At 40.3% G+C, this 19,966-nt stretch overlaps 1 protein-coding gene across 1 annotated transcript; it reads right to left on the bottom strand.

Moving 5' to 3' along the window:
* LOC104927409 (NGFI-A-binding protein 1) lies at positions 1-18,578 on the bottom strand. Its single transcript, XM_010741486.3, has 8 exons — positions 18,066-18,578; positions 11,433-12,235; positions 11,210-11,343; positions 10,858-10,909; positions 8,390-8,509; positions 6,222-6,390; positions 3,224-3,388; positions 1-3,000 (listed from the first exon to the last, which is right to left on the bottom strand). Exons 2-8 carry the CDS (start codon positions 12,231-12,233, stop codon positions 2,924-2,926), a joined length of 1,518 nt encoding a protein of 505 aa, XP_010739788.1. The 5' UTR covers positions 12,234-12,235; positions 18,066-18,578; the 3' UTR covers positions 1-2,923.
* Between the last annotated feature and the right edge of the window lie 1,388 nt (positions 18,579-19,966).

Below are 19,966 nucleotides of genomic sequence, written 5' to 3'. Positions count from 1 at the left end.
TAGAGTTCAAAAAAATAAAGTTTAATGTTTATGTGCTGTATAACAAATAAAATATATTAGTGTTTAAAAAACAGGTGCATAACTAGGTGAAGCCTAATCTATCACTTTACAATAAACAGTGAGGAGAACAGTGATCAGTGAGACGGCAGGTCAGACATGCGCTATTCTCTGAAACATCGTACAACAGTCACGCTAACTTGACCAGTGTTTGAGCCGATCGGGTTGGAAACAAACCGGGTTTTTGTCTCCCGAACCACGATGGCTTCATCTCCCAGAATTCACTAGCTAGTTTAGCTTTAGCAAACTAGATTTTTTTTTTAACAACAGATCATGACTTCAAATCCTCGCTAGTTTCTTGCTTGAAACAAAACAACCTCATGGGAATTTCGTGAAGAAGAACACAATGTCTTTAAATACAAATACAGTGCAGTGCGCACTAAAAGTGAGACAACACAAACATTTCCCAAAGTTTTAGGTGAATTCCCACCCTGAAGTTCATGACAGACGTACAGTTACTGAGCACATAACAAAATGGATCCACATAGTATGCAAATAGACTTATTACTTACATAAATATTGCATTGGTCTGTCAATACGCTGAGTGAGACTAAACTATCTGTAGAGAGTCGGTGGGGAAAAGGAGAGTAAGACCAAATTGTCTGGACGTTATTATCGTTTTGGACCAAACAGACGTATTTACACAGTGTGGCGAACACATAAAAACACAGTGAACACTTATTTGTTATGTATTTTACCTCTAAACAGCAAAAACTTTGAAATATGCACTGATGGTCATCACAGGTGGATTAAACACTGTTAAGAGCTAAGGCTAATCAACATTATCATCATGTAAAGCATGTTTTTTTATATACCAGACACTTTCACACTGTTGTATTTTATCCTCAATGACACTTAAGTTTTCATTTTTTGTTTTTGCTCTACATACATAAACACTGTATTGACACCAAAAATCTACAGCAAAGTTACACTTGACAAAGGAAAACCCTGGTTGAGAGATTAGGCTAGCACTATTTGTTATCTCGGTACTATTTACAGACACCAGGCTGCTGCTCCACGATGAACAGCAATAAACAGGTATTTTGCTTTTTGCTGCTGTTCTCGAAATAACCACATACCTGCAATCTTAAATATGTGAGCCCGTCTTCAGTTTAAAGTTCACGTTGGGTGGATTTTTTACGACCTGTGGGGCCTGCTGTAAGCTCGTTGGGTCATTTATAAAAAATACACAGGCTTTATTCCTGAAATACTCCCTGTTTTTGCAGATGCGTGGTTTCGGTTCAACAGCAGTGTTTTGCTAAATTACAAAGTGAAATGAACCAATTAGCTCGGCCTCCGGCATGCCAGCCGAGCCATCCTGCCAAGACAAATGACAGAGGTCCCCTGCTGTTATTCCACAACAGCTCCTATACATCCTCTTCTTATATTACCTCCCATAAATATACACAAGACAAGAGTGAGGAAGGAAGGAAGGATTAATCCCACTTCTCATGTTTTCCCATTTTGAAGTAAACAACAACAACAAAAAAAACCTGCAACAGGGGCTGAATCCTAACTTCATCTCCCTACAGTACTTTTTCACCTTTGTTTTGAGCTACAGTACAAATGCAGACACCTTTATGTCAGATTTGGGAGAATGGCGGAGGCTCAGAAGACCTGGGATGACGGCCAGGGGAAATGACAATAAGCCACCAGCCAAATGCTGCTAAATCTTTGGCTTTTGCTGGTAAGTTTTACGATCTTGTTGTAGCCGTGAGTTCCAGTTGCCTTGTATACATATGAAAATTGATTTTTGGATATCAGCCATCGCAGCCTACAGGCAATTATGTTCCTAGCCATGAGTCTCATACACTTTGCATGTCTACCAATATATCTTATATTTGTATGTAGAGTTGAAGATAATGGTCATATGGCCACCTTAAAAAATAATTACGGATGCCTTTAACATGACCTATTAGTATTAGGGTAAGAGTGATTTGGTGACCTTGCCTAAGAGATGTTTCAGTCCTAAAAATAATAAGGCTCGAAGTCTACAGCCATGCTAAATTCATGTTAAATGTTTAACAAGTAGTGTATGCCATGGTTTTTTGAGCTTAGCTAACAACTGTTAATTAACCACACATATTGTGGCTGATGTAATTGGTTTTATAGGTACTATAAAGTATAAGACACTTAACTTTTGACTTCATGATGTAGATGTCAAAATATTTCACTCTGACCTGCAGGTAGTGCTAAATCAAATCAGAGGATCATCAAAAGCATCTAATATTTATATATTTCAGTTTGGACCAAAGTGGGGGCTTTCTCCTCCCCTATATATATATATTTTGAATATTAGCAGCATCTGCAGCTTCAGTTTTAAGGTACGGAGAACATTGGGTATGTGATAGTCATGTAAAGTGTTTCCAAGATGCTGAACCCACCACAGCCAACATTTCTGCTTTAGTCTCATCACTGAATCAACATTTGAGTTAAGACTCAGCCCCGGCATCACAGCCTGCAACCTGGCTGTCCAAAGAAAGCAACAAAAATACCACCCAGGCAGAGGTAAAGAGTATACAAATGTCTGCAACAGATCACTCTTAAATTACATGTACATCTAACGTGTACAATTAATCAACAGACAAAGACCTGTAGAGCACGGAAGGGCTTCTCGACATGCTCTCTAGGTGCTTTGGCAAATACCTTTTTTAACAAAAATAAACAAAAAAACAAAAAGACAAAATCAAAGAAAAATAAATGCTATTCATGAGGCAACATTGGTTGTTAAGGCTCTACTGTGGCTGTGCTTGCTTAGTATCTATTGATGGGTAATAACTGCATACTGTCAAGTGTGAGTAGAATGAACTGAGGGTGGGTACAAAGGGTGGAGGGAGCGTGGGGTCGTATGGCGAGGCGGGAGGCACTATGTGGAGTCTTCCGGCTCTGACTTGATGGTCTTCTTCTCTGTGTTGCTGGACGCTCGCTGCGACGTCCCATTTTCTAAAGATAAAGATAGAGGACGTAATCGTCAGCAAAGAAGTTTATTAACTGCAGAATAAATCTTTGATTTGTAACAAAAACATATTTAATGCAGTAAATTCTCAGATTTTATAGACCTAAACTCTTGCCCAAATTGCCCTTGAGCAAGGCATGTAATCCTTTACCTACATGCCCACTGTTAGACCTGGATAATATCTCCAGTTAGATGTTTAACATCACTAACCTGTTGCTGGTGTTTTGGTCTCGTCTGTGTGGTTGTTGTTGTTGTTGTTGTTGTTGTTGTTGTGGTTGTGATGGCGCTTCAGTTCATTGGCTAGCTGCTTCCCCAATGGGAGGTCTCCTTCCTGCATGTTCTGACTGACTACCCGCAAGTTGATTGGTCGCTCATCTAGAGAACAAACAAAGACAGAAACACCGAATATTATTCTCAATTTGCTCAGAACCTCGGTTCAGCTCTTCTTACCGTTACAGTTGTTACATCACATATTAAATCGCACTGTATTTATCATTAATCCAAAGCAAACATCAGCCCAGATGTTGTTCCAACACTGGCTTTATGTTCAGTATTCCCAGTGGTAACAAAGCCTGTGTTTGTGTTAAGCCGTTGATCCCTTGTGTTTGCCTTTTATTTCCTTTGAGAGCAAGAAAGTCAGTAAGAAAGGAAGTGTATTTTCTGTTCCACTAGACTACTCTATGCTTAATATTGACACACATATATTCTATATTTTACAGATCAATAATTTTATATGCTCATAACCCAGCTTTACATGAAATATTAGACTCCTTTTACACAGGTTTCTGATTATTTGGTGAGTATTTAATTCCTCGACATCGCAGCCACTTTCTACCTTTTCTGTATCAGCTGAGTTACCTCAGCGGTGGAGGATGTACCCACTTTGGTTTCTGGCTTTTCACCAACGTTGTTAGATTGAGAGTCACTAAGGTTTATCCTCTGACTTTCACTTTTATTTCAGTATGTTAGTCCATTACATTGTGCCAACTGCTGTGCAACTAGAGTTCATCTTGAACCATCAACCTGGATAAGATGTTTACGTGCCACAATCTCTATATTTTATCTAACCATATCTACTATTTAATAGTCGGCTGATCTCCTCACCCCAATTGTAAGGCTGCAACTAATGAGTAATAATTTTAAGAGATTTATATATATACATACAAATATATTAACTATATAATTTTCCTTATTGATTAATTTGTCAGTCTTTATTCATGTATTTCATTGTTAGAAGATGTTGGTTATAATATCTAACAGCTCAAGGTGATGATTTATTTGACTAAAACCCAAATATATTCAGCTTACTGTCACATCATGAACAAATCCTCTCATTTTAAAGCTTGAACAAGTGCCTAAAACGTTTAATTGATTATCAAAATAGTTGCCAATTAATTTTCATTTCAATTAATTAACTAATTGTTGCAGCTCTACACAGTTGCCCTCACAAAACATGTTGAGTGCGGATCAAAAAATACAACTCCTGAATTCAATCCATAAGGCTCTGTTCCAAAAATTACATGGATATTCAATCTCAAACAGGTTTTGGCAACTTTTTGGTAATACTGAGTCAATTTTACTTCACTAGTCAAGCTGTTCTACAAGGAGGGAATATAAAAAAGAGAAGACAAACAGAGAAAAACAAGATAAATGGCGGTTGAGAAAGAGATACAGGAAAAGGTAGAATAAAATAAAGAAGAGGTTAAGACAGGAAGAAGAAGAAAAAGCGGAAGGAAAGCAAAGAAGAAGAGGGGGAGGAGAGAGTGAGGTAGACAGTGAAAGAGACAGAGAGAGAGAGACGCCCCCCTCCAGGCAACTGGCTGGAGGTAAACAGGCGTGGGCGTGATAATTACAGGTGCATTGTGGGATTTGTGGGAACAGCGATATAATGAGCTGTCGGGTGTGGGTGAGGGAGGAAAGGGATGAAAATGAGATGAGGCCCTGAGGAGAAGTAAGATCCTGAATAATGATGCGTCTTTTTTTTCTCTCTCTCTGTTTGAGAAGCTGAAAATAAAAATGCAGATTAAAAAAAAAAAAGAACTGACAGCTGCCACGACTGGGTGTGGAAAATCAGCAGCTATAGGTGTTGTTTCCATCCACAACGCCACGTACACATCCTGTGGCATAAATCTCTTCAAATTAACATGGCGCACAAGATTGTTTCCTATTGCGCTTAAAAGCCGACAACGGGCGACAGTTTGACTGCAGACTGCACCCACGGATTGATGTTTTCTCTAGATTGGACATTAGGGGCACCACTGAGCCAGTTACACCTTGGCAAAAGCGGCAGAAACAAGACACTCAAAGCAAGACACTCAGGCATTTCCGATGCTTAGCGAAAAGATCCATTCCAGACAAAAAAGTTGTTCTAGTGAAGCACCAAGTCACGTCTTTACACTGCGCTGCCTTCAGTATTTTCAAGAAAAAAAGCCCTCTAGCTCTCGTTCAATCCTGTCATCACAGTCCTGGATTTCTTTCAGAGGCAACGTGAAAGTTTCAATAAATGTTACAAATACAAACTCACTGGACTGAAAAAATGTCAGGCGAAATAAAAGTAACAAGAAACATGACTCACTTGAAGAGAGAGAGAAAGAGAGGGCGTGTCTTCCTTTAAATCCACACAAATCATGTGAAATCAGTGATTCAATATTCAACCGTAGCGCGATCTGAGTGAGTGACTAAAACGTTTGTGTTCCTGTGAAACAGACTACATAGAAGAGCCGTTTTTAATTTCCAAGAGAAATAGAAGCATTTTTAAACATGGCTCGGCGGTAACCTGTATCACCAACACTGTGTCTGTTAGGGACCAATCAGACGTGTCAAATATATAAAAATATGTGCGGACAGATGTAAAAAAAATGGATGGATCATATGAACAAATGTTGGCAAGAATCGATAACGGAGATGGAAACTTTGAGAGCGCATGGTACCGTTCTCTGGGACACTCGTACACTTTGTATATATTGTTGTATTATATGTTGGATATACTGTCTTTTTATCTTCATGTACTGTATGTTTGAACGAATAAAAACCAAAAATGACATAAGATTTACAGTGATAAGAAGCAAATCCTCATTCACATCCTGATTCATGTAGCTTTGATTGAGTGTGATGCTTTTTGAAATAGTATTATTCCTCCCAAACTGCAATAAGCAAACTAAATTTATGATCGTGAAATGTTTTTTTCAACCTCCACTCATGCGCTCACCTTGGTTATCTCTGCTGGCGTCGGCGGCAGCTCCGTTGGTGTTCTGGGCATCATTGAGGTACTTTAAGGCGGCGGGGGGGATCCTCCAGTCCAGAGCCTGGAGTCGCTCCTGGACAGCGGCGTCCTGCAGGATCTCCATCTGCCGGGCAAGCAGACGCTCCAGCTGCATCTGATGGACACAAACAAGGAGAAATATGTTTTTATCTTATTATTATCTGGTTGTGGAGGATGATAAAAGACAAAGAAAGTCCATAAAGTGTATGAAAAATAAACTACTGCAGAAAAAAAAGACTAAATTAACAAAGTAACAAAAAAAAGTAATTATATAATACGTCTGCATGTCTACAGGAAGGATTCCTTTAAGATTTCATGCTTCCAGACATCTGAATCATCGCCCACATACCTGATTTTTGTCAGTAAGTGACAGTGAAATGACAAGTCGGTGTGATTATCAGGCCAGAAAGCATCCGCAGAACATGCTGATCTGTTGTTTTGCTCAAAGAAAGTCGCTCATTTTGAAAACGGTCGGCCGCGATCAGGACCCAGGAGCCAAATTGGATGTGAGATTAACAACAACACGACTGTCCCACAACAGAAAAGGGAGAGTAAACAAACAAATTTCATGCTTCTGAAAAATGCCTATGGTGGTATGGTTAACCGCGCAGTAAGCAAGCTGATTGGCTGATTGGAGTTTTTCCAACACTGGAACATTGTTGGCTATCTTGAGAAACCAGAGTGAAACTGATCTTTACATTGTGGTTTGCTAGTGGACACTATCCTTAAAGACGAGGCTCAAACGTGTCAGTCATTGAGCTTAAATTCACAGGAATAAAACCAGGAGTGATGTCTGCTTATTGTCAGTCACTGTCAGCTCAGATTATTATAGGACGTGCTTCGCATCGTCACGCAGTCAAACGTCTGGTACGAGCGGCGCTTCAGAGGGCCCGCGGTGCGAACGCAGCCATGAAATCTCTTCTTCTTCTAAATGCGACTTATGAGAAATTACATCAACACGACAAATGTAGCTGCAGCAAACACACACAGCCTGATAAAGCAGCATAAATATACATGAGACCAGACATGTTCACACATGAAGAAGTGAAAGAGAGTGTGTTTCCCACAAACACACGCTTCGCATGAACATGTTTCCTGCGTAATTAGTTATCATAAAGCTCGCCTCCTACACTCCGGTTCTAATTAGGAACAAGCCGCAGTAGCAGCAGAGGCACTGGAAACCAATAAAGAACATTACAGGGATCAAACTGGATCCTGCTGCCACGAACATCTGCTGACATGGAAATCTGTCGGCGAGAATCCTTTCAACCTGACAGCTGAGGTACATTTGTTTGCGTGTGACGTTGTGCAGAATTAGAGTGTGGACGCTTTGATTGACAGGTAGGTGCCGTTACAGATGGCTCATTTGAGCAACCAGACTTCTTCTCTTTCAGCCCGCCTCAGGACCGCGAATGATCATTTATTTTCAGGAATCTGAGGGTGACGTCACGTACACGGCGCCCATTCTTTACACTGTCATTGGTCTGAGCTGATTGGTTCCTTCTAAAGACGTAAAATCTTTACCTCACAAATATCAAAATTTTCATTAATTTCCTAAAACAGCTGCTCACTGGAGTGTTTGGGGACTATTTTCAGTGGTGGATTAATCCACATTTGGTGCTCTAGTGAGTATTTGTGGCAGGAGGACGGTGACTAAATAAACTACAGTGTGTGTTCATGGTAATGAAGAAACAACAGTGCAGCGCAGTGATGTGTTTTTAATAGTTTTTGGAGCACAAAGGAGCTCCAAATATATACCAGGCTGTGATACACACACTTGATAGTAGATACAGTCACTGCTGGTTTCGATCTTATTATGAAAAACAAATTTAGAAGATTGGGCAGGCTTGATTGAAATATGAGTTCTCACTCCAGTAGATCTTAAACCTTCAAATAAATTCAACATTTACAAGAATTAGAAACACTTCTGTTTCAGAGAGTAACTCCCTCATTTTGTTACTGCGCCCCCGCTCGATGTCCCTGAATGTCCTCCCATCTAACTGTTAATGTTCTGAAACACAAGTCTGGGTTTTGGGATTTTTTTTGGTGGGAGTCATAACAAAATTAAACAGCAACAGTTTCTACTGTGAGTTTTATCTTATTCGTGTGGCTACCTGCAGATTTCGTCCGACTGTTTCTTCTCCTTTCGACTTGGCGCAGGCCAGCTGCTCCCTCAGCATCTCCTGCCTCATGTGGATCGCCTGCAGCGCCTCCTGGATGTCAAAGAAGTTCTCCTGATGCAGTCGAAAAGACACATTGTTAGCCTTATTTCTGTCATTTTACCCCTCATTTAACACTTAACATTATAAAGGGATAGAATAGAGCAGATTATAGGTCAGATTTTAGGGATTTTAAGGACTACTGAGGACAGGCTATGTCCTCTGTGCTGGAAGTTTTTTGGGGGTTAAAGCACCTGAGGAGAGGAGGAGGAGAAAGGGTATAGAGGAAAATATAAAGAGTTAAATTAAAGGTCTGGTGTGTAAGTTTATCAACAGATGTCACAGAGTCCGCTATGTTGAACCGCCATGTTTCTACAGTAGCCCAGAAAGGACAAATCAAATACTGGCTTTAGTTGCTATATTTTCTCATTCAAGCAAGAAAAAGGGTTTGGCGAGGTAATTGCGATCAGCAACTACACTGCCAGATGCTCCAAAGTCCTACACAGCTGCCTTTTATAGCAGCCACGTTCTTAATTCTGCATACCTTTAAGCCTTAATATAATTTGAACAGGTGAGGTGTATAAAAAATTACTCTCAGTACAGTTGCATGAACGGGGATATTACCTATTACAGTTTTTTGTACCAAGCTGTAAACATGTTTATTTCTGCTGTGAAGTTGGACATTTTAACATGGGGACTTATGGAGACTGACTCACTTCTGGAGCCAGCCTTAAGTGGAAGTTTGAGGAACTGCAGTTTTTGGCACCTTAACAGTTCCCATCCATGGAGATTGCTGCTTGATATTTATCAACTTAAACTTTTACCACCTTCATGTATTAATTTATGCATCAATATCATGACATAAATATTTCACATCCTGCTTTTGAATCTGTTTGAACATAAATAAAGATTATGTATTCAAAGATCAGTAACATGAGATTAGAAACATACTAATAGACATTGCTGTTATTACTTCCAAACAGTGCAATGTTTGTATTTCCTTTGATAATAAAAGTGGAATTTTGGGGAGTTTTCCTGCAGAAGAACAGCCTGAAAGTGAATTTTGGCAGAGATTCCTCCCACTGTAGTTTTTGTGAGCAGGTGTCGGTTCATCTGCAGATCTTCGTCTTGGTTAAAATCCCTCCAGAGTTCACAGCCGCCACATGTTTTCAATCATCGGTTTACAAACTGAGAGGAGCCATTCAGAGCCCAAAGACAAAACTCTCAGCCAAGTGTGTCAGGAGATGAACGCTGAGAGATCGCTTTGTACTGTGTTCAAGGCTGTTTGCTGCTGTGTCCATTCTGTTTCTGATAACTGCACACAGAGGAGTGCCATCTGCCAAGCTTGTGTCTTTACATTTTAGGCATTTTAGATATTGAAAATAAACTCTTAAATAAACAACACATATCTAGTGCAGGAAATATGTCCCACTTCTTTGTTCGTAAACATAGTCTGGACGCTCTTTTACACAGGAAGTGATGTGTTTTACTTTTCTGGTTTGTTTAGAAGTAGAAAAAGAAGTGGGTAAACCACTAAAACTAGGTAGAGATGTCACTGTCCTACCCACAAAGTTTGATTGGTGTAGACAGGTGTAGGGCTATTTTAATGATCAATGAATGCAATTATTTAGATTTTTGCTTCTCAAGTTTCCCAAATCTCAAAGTATTGTCCTCAAAGTGCTTGCTTTGTGTAACCAACAAGCCAGAACAAATGTTAGGCTGCAAATTGCAACCAACTGAATATCCTTGCCTCACACTCCCCTTCCAAGCATGAAGGAGAAACTACAGTGGCTGTGAAACCTGCAAGTTCAACATGGAGGACTCTGTGCTGTTTATCTGATATTACATTTCCACTGATGAGTGGATGAGTGGTTTGAATAATAACTCATTTTCTTTCCTTGATAAAAAGTTTCTGAATATGTAGATATTTTTTGTAGATATTTATCAAAAGTTTAACTAGAGACAGGATGTATCCTCTTTCACTGAGTGTTTGTGACATGAACACTTGAGGTGTTAATTTTGGTATCTATTTTGTCATCAGAGTTAATGCATAGCGGCACTGTTGTAGTCAAGAACACCTCAAGCAAGGCCAAGTCATAACCAAGACCAAAACAGGGCAAGACCGAGTCAAGACCAAGGCCAGACAGTATACAGCCTACTTAGGTAACCAAATATCTTTTGGTGCTCCCGGCTGTCTCATTAAGTGCTACATTACAGAATTTACATCCTGCTGTAATAAATAAAATATATAAAAGTCCTCTTTGTCCAAGACCGAGACAATGCCGAGTAAAAAATGCAGTCAATTCTTACAGACAGAGACCTTAAAAAAGTGGTCTTGAGACCAATTTCGACTATTACAACATTGTTTTGCTGGCTGGGTTGTTAATTAACGGATATGTTTATGGATCGGGGGGTTCACTGACCTCTGTTTTAATCCTTTTAGGGGATGGCTCGTCTCTGTCTCCACAGCGAGACCTGCAGAGAGACATCAGGAAAAAAATACAATTTAGGACTTCATATATCATTCAAAACCACTTCCTGTCAGCTGGGGTTGGTGAGAAGTAGAAATAGCATGAATGCCGGCACATTTTCATTCAGCAGCTAGTGTGCATTTAAGTCAGGTAGTCATGTAATAGAGCGAGATCTCAAATCAGCTCTTCTACACAACAGCAGGAAACATTTCTTGGGTTATTTATGTTGTATTGTGTTTAATTTTCTCAATATGTACAGTGAATTAAAATGGGTGAAGACCAGGAGTGAGGTTTAAGCTCTTACTTGCTGGTGCGGTACGTGTATTTGTAGGTGACCTCTCTGGAAATCTGGCGGGCGAGTCCGAACAGCTCGTCTCGACGTGTCAGCAGTGCCATGTCCCTCATACAGAGCTGAGCCGCCGCCTCGTTCACCGTCAGCTACACATCACACACAGCGAGTCAGTTTAGTTTAGGAAAAAACACAGAAACATTAACCTCAAATTCTTATATCAAGCGGGGAAGTGAACCTCGTGCAGCGTCAGGTGTTTGCCGTCCCTCCTCTTGGAGTCAAAGCGTCCATAGATGGCGCTGTATTTACGAATCTCCTCTTCTCTCCGTGGGTCGTCGTCGCTCATTTCAAAGATGTGTCCGATCATCTTTGCCAGTTTCTTGTTGTTCTTTAGCTGCTCTTTGACCTCGGCTAGGTCTGTCTTAGGAAGTCCTGGTGCCATCCTGTCCACACACTCCAGGACTGACTGGACAGCCGCGGCATCCAGAGCCTCTAAAGCGTCTCTTGGCGAGGACGGGGAGCCGAGGTCTGATGGCGACAGGCTGTGCTCGCTGTCGTTGCTGTGGCCCGACCAGAATCGAGCCTCGCTGCTGCCCTGCAGAGGTGACCCGGCTGACACTTTGTCCCGTGCCACATCCAACTTCCCTGGATCAGAGCAGGCAGCGGCGACTGCTTTGGGCATCTTGACACTGGCCGTGTTGGCTCTGTCCTGTCCACTGAGCAGTGTAGGCGAGCCCTCGGGCAGCTTATAGACAGGGATGCTGCAGACGGGCAGCGATGTGAGCGGCTGGTTGAAGATGGCCGGGTTGGTGACCCAGTCCCGCAGTGCCTTCTGCAGGCGGCGCACGTGCAGCGGCTTGCTGGCCATGCCGACGAGGGCCATGATCTCCAGGAACTCCTCCTCCCCGGCCTCGCACAGCTGCTGCACGTCGTCGCCTCCCTGCTGGATGAAGGCCTCATAATAGTAGAGCAAGTTCGCCCGCTGCAGGATCCGGTAGAGCTGCAGCTCACCCAGGGTTCTCGGCAACACCGCTGCCATACCTGAGGGAGCATGAACATCTGATTAATAAGAAGAAGTTTGATACTTTTAGGGAAATATGCATATTCACTTTCTTGCAGGTGGTTAGATGTGAAGATCAACTCATGCTGGAGCCAGCTGCTGGTTAGCTTAGCTTAGCACAAAGAGTGGAAACAAGGAAAAGGTAACAAAATCCACCTACAAAACACCTCTAAAGCTCACTCATCGACACGTTTTATCTTGTTTGCTTACTCAGAAGTGAGTTTTATGGGAGGTTACACACTGGACTAGGTGGATTTTGTTACCTTTATACAAAGCCAGATGAGCTGTTTCCCCCCTGTTCCCAGTCTTTGTGCTAAACTAAGCTCACGGACTGCATGATGTAGCTTCATAGTCAACAGATGGACACAAAAGTGGTGTTGATCTTCTCATCTAACTGTTGGCCAGAAAGCAAATAATCATTTTTCCAGTCCAACATGTCAAACTGTTCCTTTAAAGCTGAATAACTTGTCCAATCCTTTTAAAAAAAAAGAAAGAAAATTCAGATGTAGAAATGTCAGATAAGTCATTTACTGAAGTCCCCCCTGCTGAGCACCAAATGGCGAGAAAACCCATGTTGTCCTTTATGGATAAGTCAGACGTTAACTGAGATGATTTGCCTTTTCCTGGGTGGTGTCACACTGCTCTTAACAAAGAAGTAGCATCTGATTTCTTTCTTGCTGCCTCAACCGTTAATTAGCATCCACCAAAACAACAAAAGCTATCGAGAGTACTTGACCTTGGAGCTAGTTTGGCTAAGCAAAGACAAAGAAGCAGTTTAAAGCTTAAGTTTAGACGTTTCATTTTTCGAGGATTACCACTGTAAACATGTGACATGGAGACACGTTTCTATGAAGACTTATATTTGGACTGTACATATTATTCTTGGCAGGTGCATGATTGCAGTTTATCAGGCCTCAGCAGGTGTGTGAACAGGTTGAATTTGGCGACTGGATGGGCGACTTTTCCGTCAAGAACCTTTCATTTTTAGACTTAATTGGATTTCTGCTTTAACCCTGTTTAGTAATCGACATCTTTTCAGGTGTTTGAACTTGAAAATATTCATGTTTCGTGTCACAAAATGAGACTCTGCTGGTTAAAGACTACAAAGCTGCCTTTTACGGGGCTAATTTCGAGTTTATTGCACTTACTAATGAGCAAAGATGTTAGTTAAAGCCATATTCTGGATGAAAGCACATAGTAATGAAAAACGCTGAAAGTATCTTTAATCTACTGTTTCTATTTTAGCTCCACATTCACAGAGCCCTGGTAAATAAATCTTTTCTGGATATATGTTTGGCTGTTTGCTGCCCTGTCAGCTCTTCAGATTAGTGTTTATCTTCGAAAGCGACGCCGTCATTCACCCTGCCTCCAATCTCAAACCTTACAAAGCAAATAAACTCTCAGATCTGTGCCAAATCCTTGTCACTTGCCACCTTGAATTTGAGGGAAAAAAAGCAAGTAGGAGATCTGAAAAGAGGCTTGTTTTTGATTCTTCCTATGTGCATGTGAGGCCCTGCGGAGGCCTAGCTAACAGAGGAGTGGCAGTCAGCAGGCCCGGGTTGCTGGGAGGACCACATGCCTCTCTCCACCCCTGCAGGATGTGTAGGTGGTGGGCTCGCCTCGCCCAGAATAGGCCCAGAGAGCCTCAGCCCAGGGAGTCAGGCAGGCCTCGACTCAGCCTGACTGAGTCGGGAAAATGACAAAGACAAACGCTGCCTGAGAGAAGACGGTGACTAAAATGATCACCCATATCTAGACCGTCTATAACTCGAGGTTCAATTAAATTAGAACCACAAATACTACTGCTGCTGATAATAGAGCTTTTGTTAATTTACCGAACAGCTGGCAGACTGCTGATACCACAACGGTTTGCTAATTATGTGTTCTTATTTTGTCTACAAACCAGCCTGGCAACAAAAAAAGTTAGTTGAAACAGGTTACTGTGACGTGTCAGTAGATCCATTTAACAAAGTCCTCAGTGAGCAGACTGATAAGAAAGATCTGTTTCCAAATGAAGATTGTACTCTGGATTAAGCAGCTGTCAGTAAGTTTAAACAATTCATTTGTTAGCAGCTTCCACATCAAGCAATGCATCTCTGCAGCTTTTTCTATCTTTAATCTTTAGCATCTGAAATATGTCTATGACATGCTGCTGACCTTTAACTCATAAACCTCTTGGGCCTTTGGTGTTAAATGCTGCTAAAACATTAATGTGATACTGGAAATAGCAACAGGAAATACATGAGCAACTGAATAAACAGTGTCACTGCAAATATCCAAACACATCTGGAATAGAGTAAAGATGACAGCTACTTTTATCTATTTAAAAAAAACAGAAAAAGTTCAGGTCGGAGAGCTTCTAGAACTCGATTTGAGTTTGTGTGAGGTACATGTTGGATCAGGAATCACAAGAAAACTCCATTGCACTCTCTTTTAAACAATTTACAGTAAAGTCTGTGTCAAGAAATGCCTTTATTGGCACAGCACAGTAAAGTTAGACATAAAAATAGACGTATTTTGATGAAGACTTGATGCTGAAATGTGTTGTAATTTGTTGTTAGGTCTAACTTGACATCACAATTAAAGTATTTAAATGTTAAGTGTGATTTTTCTCATTGTAATAAATCAATGTCTTTTTATTGAAAATTAGAAAATTTAATTGTTGTGTCAAGTTCTCGACTGATATGTGCAATAAAAATTTGAGATTTTAGCATTCGTAAGTCGAATCAGATCCAAATCGAGAAGCCGGAACTCAGGAAAATACTCAAATTTTTTCCTGACAACAATTTTTCAGTGGCTCAACCTGCTTGAATTTCCATCTCAATCACCACGACTTGCCTGCGTCAAAGCATGTTTGGCGTTTAACATAACATCAGACTGAGGGCTGTAAAAGAAAGTAATGACACAACACAATCACTGTGGGAAAACGAATGTCACGCAAAGGAGGAAGTTCATCATGAGCATCTTAATGCAACTACCGACTCGAGCAAAAACAAGTGGAAAACATTCAACTTGTCTTCATGATTCATGACAAAAGGTCATTTACTGAAGCGTGACATAGGACTCAGACTTAAGGAGTCAGATTGTGTCTGTGAAACTAGGACTGAATCAGATCAGATTTGGTCTGGATATTCCCAATTTAGTTGAACTACGAATCAAGAATTTCCCAGCTGAAGTCTTAAATACCAATAATGCACAGAAATATTGGCACTAATGAAAATTTACCTTGCAAAGTGACATTTATTTTTTTCTAACATGGAAGCAGCTATCACGTACAGTTGCAATAAACTCTAACTGTAGCATATATAACAGGCAGCCACAGTACAGACATTTACATTTATGGTTCCTACACATTTTCCATTTCTGAATTCTAAATTCAAATGACGTAGATGTTTGAGATTATATGAGATGTTCATTATGTAAATAAATGGATTTCAAATCCACCTGTTAACATGTATGTTACATTCTGACTACGTCAGGCATTGGAAAACACTGATGCACCCACTCTAGTCACGTCAGACTCCTACGCAAAAAGTTGGATGATGTTCCACTGTCAAACTAACCAACGCTATCTTTACTCACATTATTCTCCCTTAACATACCGAATAAATAAAAAAATCACTGTTCCGTCTATATATATATATTTTTTGCCTTTTTTTATAAATAAGAACAGAAAAAGAACTGCCAAACACAGCCTTTAAGGTTCTTTACGCAGAAAAGATCTTTTCCTTTCTGACTTGAATGCTCATAAATGTTCACACAAGCCTAATATTAGGTTATTTGTGATGCCATGTATATATGCAATTCAAAGATATTTCTGCATTTTCTTTCAACTAACTAACTAACCATACTTCTTGCCTTCTGGCTGCGTCGTCCACTGAATCTGGTGACCAACAACAGCTTGCATCAAAGTTTTGACTGGATTAAAAATTTATGACCAAATTCCCCAATTACCTCTGCAAACCAGCCAATCAGAGATACTTGTGTCTATATATATCATGATCTAATCTATGTTTCAAACTATGAGTTCTCTTTGCTTTAATGTGTTATTGTATCGCAGCCTAAACAGCCGGAGAATGCTTGAAACAAGCAGTCATTCCTCGATGGCTTTTATCGTTTCTCCACGTGAAAAGTAGCTAAAGCTGAGTGAAGAATGAAAATACCCCTTTCACACCTTGTAAAGAAGGCGTGATTATTGGTAAAAAAAATTCAAAAAGGTGTGAGAGGAGGAGGTTTGATGATCCGATAAACTAACGACTCAGGCATTTATATGACAACCTAAGGTAGACTGCACAGTCTGATGCAGATTTTGTCACTGTTTCATCACTGTTACTGCACAGTGTGTAGCGGAAGTTACCTGCTGCAATTTAAATGCAACTATTCTGACAAAAGATTCATTATTTCTGTCATTTCTGTGTCTTAAAAATGAGGATGTGACACTTCTTTCTCACATAGTGAATTACATGCTTTTGGTTTTGGACTGTTGGTCGGATATATCATGCATTTTTCAACATCTTCTAACAATTCATAGACAAAACAAAGAAAAGACTTGATAGTTGTAGCCATAAATACGATAATACACCTTACTGAAGGTGTTTTCTGTTGGTTTTTCACAATAAAGTGCACACTATATTTAGCTGCAGTGTGACTCCTATGTATGTAGCAAAGGTAAATTATCCATCAGATGCCAAGACAAACCTCCGTCTGGAGAATAAAATAATCCCGGTAAGCTGCTGCAGCTATAAACGCACCACGCTGTGTTTCTACTAATAGAATCTGGATTGAGTTACTTCACTGAGATTCATAATGCTTATTGTGAGCATGTTAGTTCAACAGCCGTCTGCACAAACACTCTCAGACTGATATGAACAGCCTGCCATCTTACTCCAGTTTTATCACAGCAGACGTGTGTGTGTGTGTGTATGTGTGCAATAGGCGGCTGTGAATGGCAGCCTCTAATTGAAGTCCTGCTTCACAAAGCGAGTTTAGCGAGTTCGCCTATTCACCTGGAGAAGTGAGGCGTGCGCTGGCACAATGGCACACGCTCACACACACACAAACAAACAGACAAACACACACACACACACAGTTAGATGACACACACAGGCTGATGGGTAGTTTTCCAGGTAAAGTGCCACGCAGCAGCAGACCAGGGTTACTTCAGCCCTCCATCAGTGAAGTAAAGGATAATCTGACTGGCTGTGATGAGGATGAGGAATTTCCTGGTTTCTCAATGAAGAACGATAATGTTGTAATCACCATGACCTGGAAGCCATGTGTTCATATATGTGTGTGCGTGAGAAGGCATCCCAGAGAGCATCTTAACATCATATTTAGTCTAATATTTTAGTGAAAATAGTTAAAAATAACACAAATTAAGCAAGCAAAGACACACGAGCTATAATACAGCATGTCTGTGGTGCTCAGGAGTGTCTTTACAATGGCACTGTCACCTTTCATGGCTCTTTATCTCCTTATTATATGCTATGATATACATTTATGATGCACATGAATGGCTGTAATTGTGCTTTAAGGTATTTGCATCTCTATAATACTCACATAAATCCCTATAAAAATCACATTTGTGCTGTTTGTAATTCAATAATATTCCTTTAAGGTCTCTCTTGTAGTATTTTTGTGCATCTCGAGAGTATGTGCTGAGTTTACAGATGATATATTTTAAAGCATCTACTATAATATTCCTACAATAACTGGCGGTTATGCGGTGCTACCGGCTAGCTATTTTTTTTGCACAACCCATAAAAGCAGCAGGTAACATGCAGGATTATATCCATGCTTAATTGTGCCTACCTGGTGAGTTTTTGGCCCCCTTTGGTCCGCCCTGGTCCAGCTTTTCTTCTTCTTTTTCTCCTTCTACTTGACTGTTTATCAACACAAAGCCTGGGGTGTCAATTTGTGCAAAAAAATAAATAAAGAAAAAGAAAAGCCCGCAAAAGAAGAGATCCCGCAGCAGGACAACAAGACGCGTAATTTCAAGAAAAATGTCAAATCAAGGCAAGAAAATTGAATTATTTCCAGGAGCGCCTGTTTGTCTTTGCGTGCTCAAACTCGAGCGACACTCCTCTCCTCTCCTCTTCCTCTCTGTCTGGAAACTTTTTTCTTTCTCCTGCTGTTGAGAGAAAAAAAAAAGAAGAAGCGCAGATTATCAGTGACCTTTGTGCGTCTTCTGGTGCGTCTTCTGCCTCCAAGTGTGTGTTGCGTGTGTGTGCGGGTATGATGAGAGTGTGTGAGTGTATGCGTGTGAGTGTATGTGTGTGAGTGTTTGAGTCCTCTCCCAGCGTCTCTCCACTCCCCTGCACTGTTCACCAACTGTCAACACACACGCAGGCACGCACATGCGCTTCCAGCTGGCGTGTCAAAATAAAAGCACAGCTCATGAGCGTTTCTAAATATAAAAATAAAGGCTGGATTAAAGTGAATATATCCTGGGAATTAAACAGTATGCAGCTATTTTAAATATACTATAAATAAAACTTACATACACTCATCTATACATTGTAAAATTGAGGGAAAACAGATATTTTGTTTCCCGCAGATTCAGTCTGAACTACATTTATTTTCCAACTTTGTTTTAGAGTAAATTTACTCCACTGCAAGTGAAACTTTTACATGTAAAATCCTACTTGATAAGAAGTATTAGCAGCAAAATAGCATTATTTTTACGTGTGTATGACATTGTAAGCAGCATTTCATGTTGTAGCCGCTCAAAATTAAGATATCTTATTATCATAGTGTAGTTTAATCTATAACATTTAGTCTATAATTTGTCATATTTTATAAACTGAGCATCTGTTTTGGATGCACAACCTTGATCTCAAATTAACTAGTAACTACTGCTTTCAGATAAAAGTACTGGAATGAAAATTACTCGAATAAGTAGCAGAAAATAAAAGTATTATATATATATATATATACACACACTTTGAAACTATAATTCGAAATATACTTACTTTTCACTGCTGTGTGACAAACAGTATATCGGTATTCATATACTTTATATATGTAAAAGTAGCACGATGTAACAGCAATAAAGAAGTTATCATTAATGCATTTACACATAGGAAGCATTTTAATGCGGCAGCATTTTGAGTTGTCTTTTAGTGTATATTTTACGTTGTTTTTTTTTTTACTGTAAATTTCAAATCTATATTTATGATTCTTGTTTATTGTGAAGTTTAAGCACCTAATTCCTTGTATGTTTCAATAAACCTGAATTTTCATAGAGTTCAGATGCTTTTATTTTGTCAGCACGTCCTGTCTTGTGTCACAGTAACCGCACGCAGCTTCACGCAGGCAGCAGAGTGGGATATTCCGCGCGGTCGCCACAGAGCCTCTCTCTCTCTCTCTCTCTCTCTCTCTCTCTCTCTCTCTCTCGCCCACGCTGCTCCCTGCGTGACGCAAATCCGCGCGTGGGCGGACACACGGGGCGTGGGAGGCTTTCTGCACGGAATACCAAACACAGGCAGGTTCAACACCCACAGAGACTCAGAGAGACACAGCAGTTTGCGCACTTCGTGTTCTCAAACTAGCCGAAATTATTATTGTGGAGATTATTTCATTATTTGATCCTGAAGTGTAAATATTTCCCAAACCAATATAGACAATATATATTAGAGCTGATCACTGTGTGCAAGCTGTTTGTACTTAAAAAGTGCATGTACGCCTGAAAAATGTCGATATAAGTACATTTT

Source organism: Larimichthys crocea, chromosome XIX, assembly GCF_000972845.2.
Source record: "Larimichthys crocea isolate SSNF chromosome XIX, L_crocea_2.0, whole genome shotgun sequence".
Lineage (NCBI taxonomy): Eukaryota > Metazoa > Chordata > Actinopteri > Sciaenidae > Larimichthys > Larimichthys crocea.
Note: the sequence above shows the minus strand (reverse complement) of the source record. Positions and strands in the feature narration are given on the sequence as shown.

Excerpts from the sequence above, each read along its gene's own strand:
- LOC104927409 (XM_010741486.3), bottom strand. The coding sequence starts at position 12,233 with ATGGCAGCGGTGTTGCCGAGAACCCTGGGTGAGCTGCAGCTCTACCGG. Across the intron at positions 8,510-10,857 it reads CTAAAAGGATTAAAACAGAG|GAGAACTTCTTTGACATCCA; the intron begins GTCAGTGAACCC and ends CGACTGCATCAG. Across the intron at positions 3,001-3,223 it reads GACCAAAACACCAGCAACAG|AAAATGGGACGTCGCAGCGA; the intron begins GTTAGTGATGTT and ends CTTTATCTTTAG.